The 19,367-nt window shown below is 41.2% G+C and overlaps 1 protein-coding gene across 2 annotated transcripts; it reads left to right on the top strand.

Moving 5' to 3' along the window:
* The first annotated feature begins 281 nt into the window (after window positions 1-281).
* On the top strand, window positions 282-18,273 carry RHOH (ras homolog family member H). 2 transcript variants are annotated; one of them, XM_065698578.1, is made up of 3 exons: window positions 282-738; window positions 1,808-1,912; window positions 15,198-18,273. In XM_065698578.1, exon 3 carries the CDS (start codon window positions 15,415-15,417, stop codon window positions 15,988-15,990), a length of 576 nt encoding a protein of 191 aa, XP_065554650.1. In that variant the 5' UTR covers window positions 282-738; window positions 1,808-1,912; window positions 15,198-15,414; the 3' UTR covers window positions 15,991-18,273. The 2 variants fall into 2 exon arrangements, with proteins under 2 accessions (XP_065554650.1, XP_065554660.1); XM_065698588.1 differs by lacking the exons at window positions 282-738; window positions 1,808-1,912 and adding an exon at window positions 13,599-13,912.
* Window positions 18,274-19,367: the final 1,094 nt, after the last annotated feature.

Raw genomic sequence — 19,367 nt, 5'->3', positions numbered from 1 at the left:
AGTGTTGAAACATCTCAAAAGTGCCTGCCTTGAGTTTTGCACAAGGCCAACTAAATATGTTTTTTTAATCAGGCCATATTCCATCTTGCATGAGAATATCCCATCTCATTCATGCTACTGGAGTGTGAATTGCACATAGCACTGCCGGGCAGTTGTTGATCCACTCCTTTTCTCCTGGCATGTATAGGATAGCACAGCATGGGCTGTGCTATGCTGTTAGGCACTGCAGCAGAGAGGAGGCAACTATAGGAGCAGCAGAGTGCAAAGCTAAAGCTTTCTGCAGCCTGGAGGTTTTGCCCTCCTCCTCCATCTTCAAGGTTTTTACATCTGCTCCCACAGCCACCAGAGAGAAAGACACATACACTCATATGCCAACCCACAACAAAACCCACACAGCAGAGCTGAGGAGCTGTCACCCGGAAGCTGACTTACCCTAAACTACTCTGCTATTTCTCGTCACACTACATTTGGGTCTGCTGTCACTGCTGCGTCCGGATGAGCTAGACCCATTCGACAGGACTAGTTTGGCCTGGATGTGTAGTGGTCTCTGGTCACCTCTGGAGGTTTTGTTTTCCCTCTCAACAACATAATTGTTCTAATCTGCTGGAAAAGAAGTCCATCCGAAACAGCCAAGAGCACAGAACACCACTCTTCTTTTTTTTCTTCCCCCATCTCGTCTAGAAGAGCTGATTTCCGTAACGTTTATTTCCAACAGCCGCTTTCAGCTTCCTGCATATGGTGAGTTCTTTGCATTTTCTTTTTTTCTTCCTAAAAGCCTTAATGTGAATTGATGTTCTTAATCAAATTCAGTATCTGTAGCTTTACTAATAAGTTTGTGAAATTGATTCACATAATCAGTTTTAATTTTAATACCATTTTTTAATTACTCAGTATTGTGATAACCTGCTAAATGGTGGTCAAATCCTGCCTACGTCTCATACAATACGTTCCAGAGTTTGTTTCCACTTGAGTGTAAAAAGGCCTTGTATAAAAGTAGAAAGAGGGGTGTGATGGGCTGTGCCATGCTAGTATTTTCCATGTTAACTAATGTAAGAAAAAAAGAGAGAAGATGAGAATTACTTTAAAGATGGTGATCTGATTCTGACCCCTTTTGCTGTTGTATGAATTACGAACCCATGAGATAAGTATGTGTAAACCTGCAACACCTCAAAGGATGCTTTCTTCCCCATTTGTGAAGCACATCACAGCTATAACTGCTTTGCTTCATCTTAAATGTCCCCAAGCAAATTTGGTTGAAGACTTTATTGTGGGAATTTGAGAAAGGTGAAATTTAGGTTCTTAAGGGCTGAAGTGAGATTGAAGGTATTTTTAATTTACCAGCATATCTGGCTCTGGCTCTGGTTCTAGCAGCTGCGCGGCCCTGCTGACTCTAACAGGTGTGTCTATCACCTTCTAAGATGGAAGGGTTTTGTTTGCTGTCTAAATGGCCGCGGCTGTAACTCTTTGCTTTCATGTCACCCCACGGCTTCTTCTCTGCATTCTGAGCCATCCATGGCATGCTGTTGGTGTGGAATCCCTTGGAGAGCAGTATGTATCTGTGCACGCATGCACAGATGTGTGCGTATCTGTGCACACATGCACACACCCTTTTCCAGATTTTCTTCCAAAACCTGCATATTATGATGCTTTAGTGGTGGTAGAACGTCTTGTAACGTTGCCAGTGAGAGGTAGGTAATCTAAAAGGTGAATGAGGAGGAAGCACACAGGGGCAGGAGCCATCGCTCTGATGCAGTCCCCACAAAAAAATCTGAATGTAGCTTTAAGATTTTGTAATTTCTCCTTTCAGCCGTGTTTTCACCTGTGGATGGAGCAATAGTGTGGCTGTGGCATCTGGAAGAGGCTAGCTCTAACCCAGGATTTACCCTGAAGAAGATACTTGCAGAGGAAAAAGGTAGGATAAATGAGATTTAGTTATTAGCAGGCACATCTGCCAGCATTTTTTTGGTGTACATGCCCATCTGGTGCTGCTGTCAGAATAAGGCAGGATTGTGCATTGCAGTGTGCTGCTTGCTATTTAATGTTTCCCAAACCCACCATTTAGACCAGTGGGTGTTTACAGATGTTCCATGCACATGTACTTACTTAACTTTAGAACGGGGTTTAATCTAATTTTTCAGAGAGAGATCTGATGATGTAGTCATATAAGAGAAGTCGAGTTTACCAGAGAAAGTGGGTACAGACTTGATGTGAATACCATGTTTGAGACTTCGGCAGCAGCTGCAGGATAGAAAAACCCCACGTGTGCTTGTTTCCTGCTCAGTTGAGAGAGTAGGCCTTAATGGGGTGCAATACCGAGTTTTCTATTCACTAGATTAGGTGTTGCAAAGCAGGAAAAATAATAGTTTTGTATTTATGGTGAATCTGCAGTTTTGTAAGTAATCTGTACTTACTAAGTTCCAGAGCAAAGAATTAACATGTAAGAAATGGGCTTGTCATGTATAGCAAGACATAAATTCACAGTCCATCAGCAGGACAAAGTGTCTGTATATTCCTGCCATTTAATCCCACTTCAAGGGAATTTTACTCTGCCAAAGCAGTGTGAGATGGTCTCATGTCAGAAGAGCATCGAGCCTCACGTGATTGCTTATATCAGAGGACAGTCCCTATATCTACACGCATCATAGTAAAACCACAAAGTTGGAACTACATTTCCAGAAAGTTACTTCCAGCCCGGTGACCAGCTTTCTTAATAAAATGTTTATATGTAGAAGTTTAATAGATTCTGGCTCAGTTGCTCCATTGGGAGTGTGAATTTGGGAATGAAATGAGAGCGCTTTCTCTTCTTCATAAACCCAGCAACCAAGAGACTGATGCTGAAGTCACATCAGCTGGTAACAGCTGCCTGTGACAGTGATATCAGGGAGGAAATCTGTTGTACAGCAAGGGGCAGTCATATAAATCTTTAAAGATGTCGGTGGAAGCTTTGCAGTATACCCAGAGCACACAGGAAATGAGCAGAAATTGTGGTGGCGGTCTTGCAGGCTGTGCTACTGGCCTGTCTTAGAGAGCAGCAGGTCTGCACCAGCTGCAGCTCCTGAGAAGCTTTTCTTGGTGACTCTTTCTGATAACTAACTGGGAGGACACCCAGGCAAGGTGATGAAATTCTGCTGTTTCTCCTTTCGCCCTTGCCGTGCAGCTCTAGACGCATAGCACAGCTGGCTGAGGAGTTTTAAATGAAAAGGACTGTCAAAGAAAAATACCTCTTCTCTCTAAAGCAAACACACCAACCCCTTTTTCTTTATAAAATGCTGGTGCTGTTATTTTATAGTTTTCATTAAGTAACAGTTGAATGTTATTGAATGCACTATTTAAGTGTTTAATTTGATTTGGCATTGATCATACAGTGAAAAACTGCAGATTTTCTAATAATGCTTTTGATAATGGTTTGAAAAGAAATAAGAGACATAACTATGAAACTTGACATTCTTGGCATCATACTATGCAGCTTAACATCATTTCCAAATGAGGTTCTCACTTTTTGGCCGGTGGAGTGTGGTTTTATTAAATCAGCAGTTTTCAAACGTTTCCATGCCATGAGCACAGCTTACAGCTGAAAAATGTCTTGGGATGACCCCAACATAGTAATTAAGAAAGGAAGCTGGCTGCAGCTGTCTCAAGCCCACTGTTTAAGTAGTGCAGCTTTAAAATACTGGTCAGGATCACACAGATACAATGAAGTGATGTAACAACAAAATTTGTAGGCTGCAACCAACCATTAGCTCTTCTTCCCAAAACCAATACAGTTTCATATGTGCTTAGCACAATTTAGTTGTGCTTGATTTTTTACATCAGTGAAGAATGGGAAAAGCTTCCTAATCCACCAAAAGCATTGGTCTGCAGTAGAAGGGGAGACTTTTGTAGCAAGCAAAACCTCTGTAATGCAGCAGTGAGCATGAGCACTGGCAGTCATGGGTACGAAACCTTGGTGTATCAGATCTCAGATGGGCAGCTGCCAGAGTAGCAGGGAGCAGTAGTGCCAGCAGTCATGCTCTTGCTGGAGGCTGTGCTGGAGGATCACCATCACTGCCGGCATGGCAGCTGGAGAACAGCTGGGAACTCAGTCTGAACACTGACCACAAGTGTGTGCTCCTCACAGAGAGGCTGCAGGAGTATTTGCTTGTGCCTGGTCCTGCTTGTGGCTGTGTGGCTGTGCCTGGCATTTGTTAAAGATTCCTTGATCTTTCCCACCCTGCCCAATCACTTGCTGCTGTGTCTGCATAGTATTTCTTTTGCACAAGGAATTGAGTTTGGTCTTTGGTTACAGAAGCCAAAGAGAAGTGTAAATTCCTAAGGGATGAGGGTGGCACTGAACTTGACATGGTTGTCTCTACCTGATGAAATGTATGAACCCGCTGGAAACCACATGAGGATTCTGCTATGGTTTGGGGGGTTCCCCAGCGGGGGGCAGCGGTGACCTATTGCATACAAAAGACGGAGAATGTGCTGGGAAGGGAACAAGTACTTCTCCTGGCAGGAGCTGGTGTGGAGGGCTGTGGTTATGTACCATGCACGATGCCGCTTGTCACACACAACTGTGAGCATGGCGTACCAGTCTCAGTAACTGACACTTGCCCCATGTGAGGTTGTTGTACCATTTGCTGCTTCCTCTTCCTTACGAGTGACAACCTCTTCCTTATGAATAACAGTAAGGTTTTTTTGAAGGTTATCCTGGTTTATGTCAAACTATGAGACTGGCTGTCCTAATATAAAAGTGTGAGACCAACACCCCTACATAGTTTGGGATGGGATCTGTTTTGGTTGTCTCCTGTGCATATGGTCATTGAGAGAATACAAAACCTCTCACTCTCACAAGAAAACCACTCTTTTCTTTTGCTGATTGCCATGCCAGTGGACACAGCTTGTAGCTTGCCTTTATTTTCTTTTTTCATTAAATGTCTGTGTGTAAGAACTGGTAAAGTTTTTAAGGTTCAAAGTTATTGAATTAATGACATACTGAATTATCTATTAACTTCCTCTCATCATCTGTGTGCTTGTGTTTTTCTCATTACAAAAATGTATTACAAAACATCTGCCTTGAAAATCCCTCATGTAAATTCCTTTATTTCCATAAATTAAAATGCAGGTTTTAAAATTCATTTATCTTTCAGTGGAGTTTTAATTCTAGATGAAAAGCCATTGGGTAAAATATCTTTGAGTTTGAATCAAGTCCACCAGGATTCAAAAATAAAGCATAGGAAATGTTCTCATAATGTTCAAATGTAGCTCTCTGAAAATATCTCTCTTTCCATATGTGTGATCATTTTCATGCAAAATATGTAAAAATCAAGAAAATCAAGGAAAACTTTCTATGCTTCCCACTGAAAACCAGAAACTCTGCATTCAGATTTACCATAGTGTGGGGATTTGCATGATCTCTAAACCAACTGAAAGCCAAATAAATGTCAGCTTTAAGTATCTCAAATGGCTTCTCAAAATATTGAGCTGAAGAATGAGAAGGATTTATGTATTACTTTTGGTGGCAAAGAGCAGAGGCTTTTCTCTTCTTAGCCTATTCCATACAACCCAGTGCTGTCCACAGTATTCTATGTTTTATACGAAAGTGACAAGAGATTAAGGTTGTACTGTAATTGAAGTAAAGGAAAACAGGCCCTGAAATATATATTCTGCTATGGCATAAGGTTGGTGTAAGATACAGATCAAAGTAAAATATGAACTACCAGGTATAATTTGGGCTAAATACAGGGGAAAAAAACCAAATCTTGATGTCATGTTTGTTTGAAATTGAGCTTTAATGATAACTCTGCATGGGATGTAGGCAATTTAATGTAAGCAAGTATGCATGCCCATTTATTGTGTTTAGTTCAATTTACTACAATTAAGGGATTCTAGGGAGGCTACATAGTGAGAATTATTTTCCTCTCTGTCCTGTAAATACGTATTAACACTTCTCCTTGTGTGGGTACAGAGCATGAATGCCGAGTTGTGGGATAGGTTGTGGAAGGCAATTCCTTTTTTAATTTATAAAACAAAGCAAAAGGATAGAGACTTTAAGTCAACAAATGCAGGCAAAGTCATGATAATCGCATGTTTTGTATCGCACCTTCTACCTGTGAAGTGATTGAAATTATTTCCAAGCAAACCCTCCAAATTTTTACTATTTTCATGTACATGCGTGCACACACAATATTTTTTGGTTTAAATTGAAATGATGGCAGTTTCCTATGCCTGAAATCTACACCAAAAAATGTAAACAGTCTTATATATACAGAAACAAGAAAAAGCTTTTTGTTGCTGCCAGTTCTAAGGGGAAAAGCTAAAATTGTCAGCCAGTTTCTCAGTGGTTTAAAATACATAACCAACCGAATTGTTGCTTACTTCACTAGCTTTGCTCATTGACTCAAGAAATTTAACATTCATCAGAGTAAAACCGAAGTGATATGCAGTAAATATGTGTTCTTCCCAAATAAAAAACCCCAATATGTTTTAGCAAGGAGTCATTATTGTGAATTGTTTGATCAACTGAAGAATCGTTGTTTGCTGCTCAAAACACCTATGCATTCAACACATTTTATTCTTATCACAAAATGTGCAAAAAATAATCTTCCATCAAATTGGCTAATTCAGTTCTAACTAAGATTTTCCTCCTTCACCTTTCTCTCCCAATGAAATCAAACTTATGCAGATATATAATTTAATGAACATGGAGAACCTCCTGCTCCTCCCCTGAGGTTAGGGGCAAAAGATCTGGGCTTGAGAGTCTCCTTATTTTGTGGCAGGCATTTTACAAAATCAGATCAAAGTTAAACCTGAATAGACCTCTGAAAGTAACCTTGGAGATCTGGTGAGGGATCACATGGAGGGCTGTGGGGAAATGGTAGGACATTTTTAAAATACTTTCTAACATTAAGGAGGGTGTTAAATCACCTGTATCATTCATATATTAGTTTCTAGCTATAATGTTAATATTGATTACTTGTTAGTGTTTAAAAGACCCAGTCGAGAAGATCAGGTACAGTGCAAACAAGGGAAAGGAGTACTGTCCCCTCCAGGTTAGAGTCAAAACATGCAGGAGCCTGGCCTCACCGCTGCAGTGGGCTTAACACGGGCTCTGAAAGTGAGGAAGCCTTTCTGCCTGCAAATGCAAGTACATACATGGAGTTGCCAGGCTGTTAGATCTAACATTTTGCCATGTTACATATCTGCATGATTTGATATAAATCCATGCATCTCCTTAACAACAAATAATTGTAACGTAAAGATGTGTCTAGAAAATTTAATGGCTGCATGCACAGTAAAAATCTAATTGTTTACAATGTATGACCATGTAATCTATGTGTAAGTGTATGACTATTGTCTATTAGTTACAAACCTAGGTTATTGCAAATCCAGATTTATCACAGCAGTCATTTCTGCTCATGTGTGTGCAAATGTGTACCTATATTAGAAACAGCGTAATGTAACGAACATGGTCATTTCAATAATGCTTCCATTCTTTCATGGAAAATATGTATGCAGGTTTTCAAATGATGGTAAAATATCTTGCCTTGAATATGCATCTGTTTCGTACAGCAATCTGTCACGTAGTCTTTTCAAATGGATGAATATCAATGTGTGTATATATATACATGTCAATATATGTATATATAGACATATAAACACACATGCATGCACATATGGATGTCATATTTTTGTACATGGATGTATAGATGCATTATTGAAATGGTTACATTTTTAAATATACACTGCTTTATTTCCAACATTTTTTTTGTATTTGTATGCATGCATATACTCTTCTATGAAATCAGTCTAGCAAATGATGCATCATTCTGCAAGAAATGACAAATGATTATTTAAAACTAAAACCTATTGGTTGCGTACGAAAGGGAAATGGATACTTCATGGTGATAATGCTTGTATCTGTAGATGGTAAAAAATGCCCCCAGGCTAAAAGTAGAAATAAGGAAAGGGCTAGGCTTTCTGGAAATAAAACACAATTATTGTTGAAGGTTGTAAATAAAAGAGTACTTCACATTTTGTCAGTAGAAAAACCAAAAACAAACTGGGGAAATTTTGAAGAGTTAAACTTGTAAAAAAATTCACAAAAATAAGTTGTACCTTTTTGATTCGTCTTAAACTTTAAGAAAGGTGAACTGTGTTAAAAAAGGATGTGGCATGAAAAATTTGAAGTGGTTTGAGGCCCAAAGCTGCAAACTTTTCCACATGTGAGTAATTCTATACACACAGTAGTCTCATTGAAGTAAATTACTCAAATATCATGCATTTTATATAATCAGTCCTTCAGTTTGACTACACCACAGTTCGACTTGAATGGAAATTTGATTTGAGTCCATTCTGATAGAGTAGCTTTTCATAGGTATGTGTGATAATGCTATAGTTGATGCATAGCACTTTATCCATGTTCATCTGCAAGGGTATCTGTATCCCCATCTGGACCCAAAAGCAATTCTATGTCAGTGGTGAATACATATATATACACACACACATATATATGTATGTGTGTGTGTACAAAAACAGACTATGAGGGAATGCAGACGGACAGATGGTTGGTGAACTTCTGTGCTTGAACGAACACACGTGTGACATTTGCACACCAGCTGCTCCATGTACGACTGTATCTGTGGTGAGGCTCAAGAAGAATTTCTTTTCTCTTTAAGAGCAGAGGAGAAAAATAATCATAGGGAAAGGTGGGAAAAGAGGGTGACATACCCATTTTCTTAGGAAGAGAAACACTCGGTAAACGCAAGGGCATGTGCCATGCTTTGGGCACAACGTGCTCCATTTCTGCTGACTTTGGAAGACATTGGATGAGACTGAAAATGGCACATGAACTGGTGGTTCTCTGTGAAGGGGTTACTTTCCTGTGCTCCATCTACCCATATTTTAATTTGGAGAGGATGGAACACTTATACTGAAAATGGGTCACTACTGCATGCTGCGTAATGCCATGAATACCACATAGTCTGTAACTTGCCACATCATGCCATAAATGTGTGGAAAAAAATTACTTCAGACTCATGCCTTGAATTTTGGAGCAGGCATTTAGTACTGCCAGATCTGCTTGACTTCTATTGAATTTCAGAACTTGGATTAATACATGAGAGTCTTACGGGCTTTTTGTTAATTTTTTGAGTGGTTGCAATCATTTGTCTTCGTGTGTATTTTCTAAGTAGCTGAATCAAGGTGTAATTATCACAGTTAAAGGGCTCCTGAGATAAAATAAATATTTCTTTGGTCTAATTGGGTAATTAAAATGAGAGTTGAATAATTTGTCCCAGTGACTATAGTAAATTGAATAGATTTTTAGACATGCATTATCCATTTCTTATATATATATATTAATTATAGGTACTATTACTAAAGTAATGAACAATTATTTTTTAATATAAGATACCTCATTATGCAGTTCTATATGTATGTGCAGTGTGTAAGCGCGTGTGTAAATATGTACATTTTCCCATATGGAAAGCTGTTGTCCTTTTATTAAGACTTCACCTCTTATTTAATCTTGTAAATAACTTTGGTCTGTATTTGTCGCGATTTTATAGAAGGTTCCCCAGTCTTACACGAGGGAGTTTCTTTTAAATCTAATGACTTGCAGTCCCTTGCTATTAATAAAGTTGTTGGGATGACTGAATATTTCTTCATAAATCCTTTTCTTTAGTTTCAGTTGTTAAAAATTCCAAAAAAAAAGAAACTGAGGTTTAAATTTTCAGGTGTTGTGTTGATCTAGAAGTGATTTTTAGCAAAGGGTCCTAAGAAAGTGGTTGTCCGTTTTCTTTAGATTTCATAAATTAGAAATTATATATATTAAAAAAAAGGTTTATATTTTTTTAAAAAAACAAAGCACTGAAATTTGAAAACTGGAACAGAATTCCAGTTTTGTGAATAAAGGAGTGAAAGAAAAATATCTAAATTGTTATGTCTGCAATATTTTTTAAATGCTGGAAGAAGATTGTTTTTGAGACGACAAGACATCCTGGCTTTGAAAATACGGGTTCACTATACGTTGCTTGCTCCTCTAACTTTAGAAAGGCATTGCAGGTATGATTGTACTTGAGGATAAAATAGCTGTATAAAAGCTTTCATCCAAGATTCTAGGCATCCTCTCAATTCTTTGGAATATCAAAACAGATTGAGAGATAGTCTAGCCAGTAATCCATCAGTATAAATACACTTGCTTGTAAAGAGGAGTTGAACACAGATTCTTTGGTTGGAGTAGTTTGGGGCAAAGATGCAGCACCTTGCAAAGGCACAGTCTGTGAGTAGGTCTTCATGGCAGTGGCACCACCACTGAATGCCACTATGGACTGAAACTCTGACCCTGTCTGAGGCGATGGGAGGCTGTTCACTAAACTGGCAAGACAGGGCCACTGTCTGCTATAGATCAAAATTGTCTCAAAATGAGTTTAAAAACAGGGAGGCAGCTAAAGCAAATGTCAAAGCATCAGCTTAATGCATGACGGGAAACTTCACGGTATGGGGCCATTTGCTTGCAGACCAGCTGCAGTCTCCAGACCGTCTGCAGCTGATGTATTAGTTTTTAGTAGCCCTGTGCTGTGGCAGCAAAGGCCTGTGCAGCAGTCTGGAGGTTTGTATTTGAATGGAGCAAGTCCAACGCATGCACAGAGCTGAAAACAAGGTAGCATGACCTTGGCAACTTGGTCATCTATCTGAGCATCCAGACTGGATCCACAGCAGATGCGGTGTCTCTGTCACAGGGGCCAGTTGTCTCCCTACTGCATCTTCTGAGTGATGCCCTAACCAGGGAACGGCATTTCTGCCCTGTCTTGATTTCCTGCCAGCCTTCCTCCTCTCTTCTCTCTGTCATTCTGCTTTGCAGGAGTTTTCTGAGGCGCTGTCCTTGCCCTGCAGTGCCCACTGCACCCACAGAAGTGGAGGTGTAAAGCTGCACACTGTTCTTTCTGGTTGGTGAAGGTACTCTATAACTTTCCTTTCCTTGAAAGCCTCTAAGGTATGCAAGGAGAGTTTTTAGGTACCTGCATTGCAATTAGAAGGAGCAGCAAAATTAGAATCAACATAATAGAGGGGAATTGTAGGCAGTTTTGCAGACCCCCTTCTGCATGAAGTGAGATTTGCAGGAATAATGTAGGCAGGCAAAGAGAATACCTGCATTTGAACATCGCATGGCAGGTGGAAGTCTCTTCAGAGTTTTTCAGCTTTTTTTTTTGTTTTATAAATATTTTTACTTCCTCACAATGTCAGGTCTCTTCAACAGCTAGTATACCCAGTGCTCAAACTGAAAAATTAGCCTGCTCTTATCCTGATATCAGCAGGAACTGCACTGAGATCTAATTGTGGTAGAGACCGGATAACGGCAATAAAGGTTAGCATGTTAATTGCTTTAACTCTCTGAAGAATTTTGTGACTGCCTCATCTAAAAAGATGCAGGACATGCTCACAATGATCTTATAGTAGATGCAGGAGAATTAAAATCACATTTGGTTCAGTTTATAAACTCCCTGCTTCTCATAAAAGTCCTTGCTTTCGTTTGTTGGTAGAATTGTTTCAACAAATATGAGATTATCTTTTCATGGGATATATATTCGTGTGAATCCTCCACCTACAAAGAGCTTGGTGCTGCTGTGATCCTCTTCCCATCCTGTCATATTACAGGCTGATAGTACAATTCACCTTCTCCATATCATATTCAGCCATGATCAAGTGTGAGTAAATTACTTGCATGAGATTGCTGAGGAGCAGGACAAGCAGTGACCAGAGAGCAGCTCTTGTATGGCTTCTTGTGTGCATGTCATCAGTGAAGTCTGAGGGCTCTGTGACCACACACCAGTGCCATGGTTCTGTATTCCAAAGACAGAGGGAACAAAAATAGGAAAGCAAAACAAAAAAGTTGCATTAGTTGCCTAGATAGTATAATACAGTTGAAAAAACTGTGCAAGAGTTTTCTTTGAGGTTAATCTCAAAGTTTATTAAAGGTCACTACTCAGAATGACTACATCAGAATTAAACATATATTTTTATAATATTTTAAAAGCTCTCATTTTATTATTAAAATAAAATCTTCTATTGTTACAAGTGATGAAAGCATAAACCAAAGTAGTGTAAAAGAAGATACAGGTTTATATCTGGAATTCCAGATTTAAAATGGACTTGATAAGTCAGTGAAATTTGGAAAACTAAATTGTTGGGGAAAAAAAAGAAATAATCCATCAGCAGCCTAGACTCAACCACCTGTGATTGGAAGATTTTGTGCAGACCAAGGCCATAGTCAGTAACATGCAAGAAAAAACCAAAGCTTTTGCAAGTATTTACACAGGTGGTTATATACTGGAGTGCAGAAGGGCCCAGTACTGGCCTGTCTTTTAAAGGACATTGTTTTCTGCTGATGTTTGATCTGAAGAGTTTTCCATCAATTTAGGGTGAGCTTGTGCAATTGTTTTAATACACTAATACTGCTTTTAACCTGAGGCTGTGTCAAGCACAAGCTATGTGCATAATTAAAAAGATACCTTCAGTATGCACATATGTAGTCCCAACTATATACACAAGCACATGAACTCCAAATGACTGTGAACAAAAGCAGGATCAGGGCCACTGACAGCGGGCTGTCCCCAGGATCAGAATATGGAACTTGTTATATACGTGTACATTTTTATTCATCAATAGATTGTAGAACAATATAATTTGCTGTGAAAACAGTTTTGCACTGTTGTGGTGAATATTTCATCTTTTGTTATTTGTGTGTAGGCTAGCCGTGTACATTAGTCCTTAGTATCTTTTTCAGGCTCTAATCATTTGTATACTTTCTTTCAAAGCAGCCAGCGTAATCAGACCTGGCAATCAACAAGCCATGTACCAGAACAATCCTTTTATCTGTCTTTCTCTGTTCTGGCATTTATGAAACAGCAAAAAACATGCTTTGAACATCCTTTTTTCCCCTTACATTCAAATACGCATAAAATAATGGGCCTGAAGGTTTTAAGGACTACTTGCACTAAAGAAACATTTTTTCTGAAAGGATGCAGGAGAGGAACTCTTCATCAGGGACTGTAGCGACAGGACGAGGGGTGATGGGTTTAAACTTGAACAGGGGAAGTTCAGGTTAGATATAAGGAAGAAGTTATTTACTGTGAGGGTGGTGAGGCACTGGAATGGGTTGCCCAGAGAAGTGGTAAATGCTCCATCCCTGGCAGTGTTCAAGGCCAGGTTGGACAGAGCCTTGGGTGACATGGTCCAGTGTGTCCCTGCCCATGACAGGGGGTTGGAATCTGATGATCTTCAGGTCCTTTCCAACCCTAGCTGTTGTATGATTCTATGATTCTATATGCTGACTTCCCCTGGGAGCATGCAGCCTTGCCTGAATCATATGCTACTGGCTTGTGGTGAATTGTGGTGTTCTCAAACTATACTGCTGACACAATTTTGAAGTAGAATACCCTGAAGGAAACATGATTATGCATTTAAGTAATTGGACTGTGTATTCTGCATATACTTTTCGAATTTTTCATAGACGTAGTTTTTAAATGTCTTGTTTAATTCTGCTGAGAGCTTGTCTGTGGAATGGGGAAAGTGAGACTGTGGAGTTAGACCCACTGAAGTTTTGTAAGCAAATTTCCAATGGCTGCCACCAAAACTTAACTTCATGAAGCAGCTTGTTTCCCAGCAGCCAGGAATGCCCTGAAGCGGCATCAGCCTTCATCCCGCTTCCTAGAAGCAAGCTGAGATGGCGAGAGCATGGTTGCACTGGCAGACCAGGAAGCGCTGTCTGTTGCAATGACTCCTCTAGATACCGGTAACTCAAGTACGCATGAGGACTGCCCTGCAGGCTTGGTGCTGCCTCTATAAAACTTCGTGCTCTGCCCAAGCTGCTGACACATCTTTTGGCCAATACACTGGGAGAGGAACAGGTGTGCTGGCAGCATGAGAGGAGGTAGGGTGCTGCACTACGGAAGAAAAGCAGGGGAGTTGGCAGTAGCAATTGTCAGTGCCTGTAAAATGTTCTCTCTAAGCTCATCCAGCACTTTTCCTTTGTTTTCCCCTTTGTAGAGTAAGCCAAAGCTTTGAGCGTGTTAGAAATGTGGGTGAGGGGTGGGGTGGGGTTAGGGCAGTGAAACTGGAGAGTATAATGGTAACGTAGAGTATATGCTTTTGTGGTCATTACTCATTTCTGTGCAAATGAAAAAATCTTAAGCTGTTACTTCCCTCTTCATGTATGGAAACAGAAATGCATTATCTGTGTAACACACAGGACATTTTGAAGTTATGCCTGATACTTTTTAATATTACTGCTGTTGAGCAGAACTAGTTTCCCCTCAGTTTGCAGTGAGTGATTTTTCGTAGCGTCTTGTTTGTCGCCCTGTACGAGCACTGAATCTTGCGCATGGCTAGTGGGGAAGAGGAAAACGCTTTCAAAATAGGAAAAATTGACTGAATGCTGGCAAGAGCTCAAAAGTAATTACTTACTCTGAAGAGGTACTCTCAGTTCAGTTTTACAACAGAGTAAATGTCAGGGGAGCTGTATCCCTTTCCAAGGAAATGGTTTAACGGGGCAAGCACTGCTTTCTTTCGTTTGTGCTTCTTGCTTGTTGAAAGTGATTTGTAAAAAATACGTTGAACTTTTAGATATTTTTGCTGTGGATCCTTCATTGCTTTTGAAATCTGTTAAGGTTCATCTTGATTCACACCTTAAGTCCTTGCTTCCTCATTGTCACAAGTGATTCTGTATTTCTGCTCATTATAGGATTGCTTAAATAGCCAAATTGGCTAGCGAAGGTGTTTCTTTTTTGACTACCTTTAGAGAGCATGGGTGCATATTAAAGGGAATCTGAACCGATCAGTTAAGAGGGATTCAGGATTCTGCCAGTCTTGGTGAAAGTCAGAGGCAGGAAATGTCTCACTAAAAGCAGTTTAGTACCAGTTATACTGAAGTTAGGTTGATTTTATTGTTTTTTAGACAATTGAAGGGAAAAAAGTCGTTGGTGTCAGTGGAGAATGGCAGAGGTGATAGGACTGTTAGCTCCAGCGGAGCGCCAAGAAGGTTATTTATGTGAATGTTTCAGAAGCAGCCACCTGGGAGGGAATGGCAAGGTTCAGCATCCTCAATGTGGGGTACTCCCCACGGCTGTCCAAAGACGTGTCCAGGCATCTTTATCTTGATAAAGAATATTCTGTTCTCTGTGGGTTATAACCGTTACATTTTACATTTCTTCTTCCAGAAATGTCATTTGACTCACTGAAGAATTAAAACTGACAGCACCACAGGACTGTGTGGGAGAAAAGGGGATTTTAGACTCAAGTGACACAATCAGGTTTTGAGAAGAAGAGGCTTGGATGGTTTCTCACCAAATGGAAGTTATCTAGAAAGCCTCCTGCATCTCTTCATTCCCCTCCTGCTGCGTGGAGACAGTGCTCTTGGCTCTGAACATTAATAAAATGCTGGATTCAGTCAAGTGTGTCCTAGTGGGAGACTCCGCAGTGGGGAAAACATCTCTGTTGGTACGTTTCACCTCTGAGACTTTTCCAGATGACTACAGACCTACTGTGTATGAAAATACTGGAGTAGATGTCTTCATGGATGGTGTACAGATCAGCCTAGGTCTTTGGGACACATCTGGCAGTGACGCCTTCAAAGGCATTCGCCCCCTCTCATACCAACAGGCAGATGTGGTATTAATGTGCTACTCGGTGGCAAACCACAATTCCTTTCTGAACCTGAGGAACAAATGGATTGGTGAGATCCGCAGCCATCTGCCCCGCACCCCTGTTTTGGTAGTGGCCACTCAGACTGACCAGCGGGACGTGGGGCCCTACCGTTCCTCCTGCATCAGCGCCATAGATGGGAAGCGGCTTGCCCAGGAGGTACGAGCCAAAGGCTATCTGGAGTGCTCTGCCCTCAGCAACCGTGGGGTGCAGCAGGTGTTTGAGTATGCTGTGCGGACAGCCGTCAATCAGGCCAAAAGGCAGAACAGGCGGAAGCTCTTCTCCGTTAATGAGTGCAAGATCTTTTGAGGACCATCAGCGGTGGGTTCGCCTGTTCATTCCTTCTGTCTTCGCACAAAGGTACTGCTGTAGAGAGAATGGGAGGTGAATCAAAGGAGGGCTCCTGGAAGTGCAGGTGCCCCCACTGAGACAGATGTGCACTCTATCTGACCATGCATGGGCACTATCTTGAAAAAATGAAGGTGCAGGTACTTACCCTTATTCACAAGCCTTTGCTTGGACTTCCCTAGCTTGGACTGGAACAGGCCTAGCCTGGAGAGCTACAGATATTAGCTATGCTGATTTTGTTGTCGTTTCTGTTGATGTTCCTCACTTGTTGGTTTGTCTGCATTTATTTAATGACAAACATCTGCTTGGATCAACCCCTACCTCTTGACATGTCTGTCCATGTGGAGTGTGGTTTTTTTTTACTTTAAAAACTTTGTGTTATAAAATCTGACCACTTTGTATGCTATTTAAAAAACTCTTGTATACGTTATTGTAAAATCCTGACTGTTTTAATGTTTTGGAGGTTCTTCCTTTTGCTAACCACAGAAGCAAATCATCTTATCCATATAACAAATGGCCTGCATACAAGCCTAGCACTTCTCAGACATCCCCAAGTCACTGCATAACAGTAGTGAAATCAAGTACATCTAGCATAGGAGTGATCAAAACTTGGTGACATGTGACAGCTGTCCTATGGCTTTGTGAGTTTTAGATGAGACGAACCAGGAGGAAACTAACCTGATTCTTCCTAGACCTCATCTGGTTACAACCCCAGCAGGGCTTGCTTGCAGTCAGGGCTGGTTTAGACATATCACTGGGGTGACTGAGATGAATCTGTGCTATCGTCTCTTCTGTTGTCCCTGCTGTAATTCTGAAGGCAAAAGATTTCAGTCTCCAGAGATGAAAGGTCTGGTGGTTTTTTTTCATAAGCACTAAAATGCTCATGTGTTTTTAGTACATTTCTTTTGAAATAACGAAACCTGTCACCAATCATAGTAAAAAATTAAGTACAGGGCAGCATTGAATGTGAGTATATAGAATGGCTAAATCTATTTTTATACTAAGTACAGCTGCCTGGGTTGTATCAAACTGAGACTGAAACAGGCTTTGCATCCTGGGGAGCTTGACAAGCCTAAGAGTCAAATCCTGACATACCTGCTCAGGCCAACTGACCCTCCTGCACAGAAAGAGAGGCTAAGGAGTTGGAAATTCCAGGAGTGTAAGAGCACTCTGCTACAAGATGGAGTGGGGTCAACCTGCAATGCTGTGCATTCCTCATGAGTTGCAGTGTTCCCTCCTCCTAAGGTTATCCATCCCCTCTGCCCCACACTACCTCTCGGGTCTTGTAGATCTGTTTCATCCAAAAGTTTCCATATGGGAAATCCCCTGGGAGGTTTCTTAGTGCAGCGTCGTTTTTTCCCCCCTTTCCCTGTCCTTCAGCTAGCTCAGAACTGACCTTTGAAGGGCTTATAGCATGGTGCCATAAAAGATGGCATGTACGAATTCAGGAAGAATGACCTGTGCCTGTTTTGACTGAGCCCTGACTCGTGTATTCCAACAGGAATGGATGCAGTGGCTTGTCTGATTCAAATCCAAAACGGGACTTCAGGAGTTACCCTACTAAGCAAATAAGCTATAGCTCAGATCTCATCTATCTATAGTCTGTCCCTGAAGAACTGGTTGGGTGCTCTCCTACTCTATTCTACCTCTGAGCTTCTCTATTAAGAGACATTCTGAAAGAAATCATTCACCTCCTATGAATCCCAGAGGTGACCTCACCTGTGATGTTGGTGAGCAAATGTTTGCATCACAAGCACCTTGAACAGCAGTGGTGCACGGGACATTCGATGTGATTGTCCTGCCAGCTCCCGGGCTGGTAAACATTTACCAGTCATCAACCTGATTGTAAGAGAGGCTTGTGGTCACAAAAACATACTGGTCTCATGTGAGGTTTTCATATCAGCCATAAATCTTTACAAGCTTCTGCACCCGAGAACACGAGGGCTCCCGTCACCACCCATCTTTCCTGTACTCTTTCCTACTTTCTGTTCAGCTGTTGATTGCAAATCCTTTGCTCCCCGAAACACTAAAACTGACATGTTTGTAAAAGAACCTGAACGGTGGTGTACTTCTGCAGAGGTACACAAGCGGCTAGGTGTTTGCTGTCCTTGGCTTTTGGAAGAAATACGTTTCTACATCTCAACTCTTGCAGTGCCTCTTCACTGAAAGGTTTGCTCTTTGCAATCTAATTTTAAAATAGCCACTGTTACTGTTTAAACATTAAAGATCACATGCAAAACATCACCTTGTGTGTGTTCAAATCTCTTACAATTGTGGACACTTTTGTTACAGTCCCCACTGCTCTAATGGATTTAATACCTTGTTTCAGCTTTTTTCAAGACCAATTTTTGCCGGCATGTTCTGTTAAATGGTCTTTTTTCTCTGTGAGTTAAGCTTTGTCTACAACAGCTCATGCTGCTGGCTTTATGCATTGAAGAGCAGTAACTGCTAAGCCTGGATGCTGTGTTGTGGTGTCTGGCACAGTATTGCCAGATTTGGGAACCAGGAAGCTCCAGAGGGTTGTTGTGTCAGATTAAGCCAGATGAAGATGCATTCCACAATCACGCCACAACTGACAATCCCGTCTTATCTGTGTTTGCTTCACAAGGCTTCTTATGGTGCTTTACAAAACAAAGAATTCAATGTCGGCTTGCAATTCAGTGAAGAAAAGTGAACAGAATTCCCCGAGACTCCTGAGCTGACAACATGGGGTGCACAGGGAATTTAGGGGTGGCTTGATATTGTGCATCCTAGGGCCAGTGCAAGGTATGAGGGCACCGAAAGCCAGCTGGCTTTTAAAATCAAGTTGGAGAGAGGATAAAGTAATGAGGGGATTTTAGTTTGGTGCTCTGTGGAAAAAGGGGTATCAGTTTTCACAGCCTGGTTATTTTCAGATTCTCAGAGCTCAGAGGCACTTCTCACTGGGAACAAACTGTGAAGAGCAGTATTTTAGTGTCTGTAATTATGCAGCTTTCCCTGAGCTGCAGAACTCGGGGAAAAGTGAGTGCACAAACACGTGCACAAAAAGTGTGTGCACGAAGTGTGGCAACTCAGACGCAGAGAGTGAAACCTGGATAGATCAGAACTCGGCCCAAGATTTCGGCCCCGTGGCTTTATTGGGGTGAGGCTCGCACAACTGCAGCGGCACAGGACTGCTGAGGTCTGCCACAGAACCCTACCAGGGTGATGTTGCTAATGTTGCTTGAGCAACAGGGTCACCGGGTACAGCTCGGGGGTAAAGATCGGGCCCTAATATTCAAAACACATTCAAACGACAGCTGGGCACACGTGCTATTTTCAACTTGTCTTGCTCTGAAAAACAGCAGGTTGGGGGGGAG

This window comes from Lathamus discolor, chromosome 1 (assembly GCF_037157495.1).
Source record: "Lathamus discolor isolate bLatDis1 chromosome 1, bLatDis1.hap1, whole genome shotgun sequence".
In the NCBI taxonomy this organism is placed as follows: domain Eukaryota; kingdom Metazoa; phylum Chordata; class Aves; order Psittaciformes; family Psittacidae; genus Lathamus; species Lathamus discolor.
The sequence above is the reverse complement of the archived record's forward strand: the minus strand, read 5'-3'. Positions and strand labels throughout refer to the sequence as shown.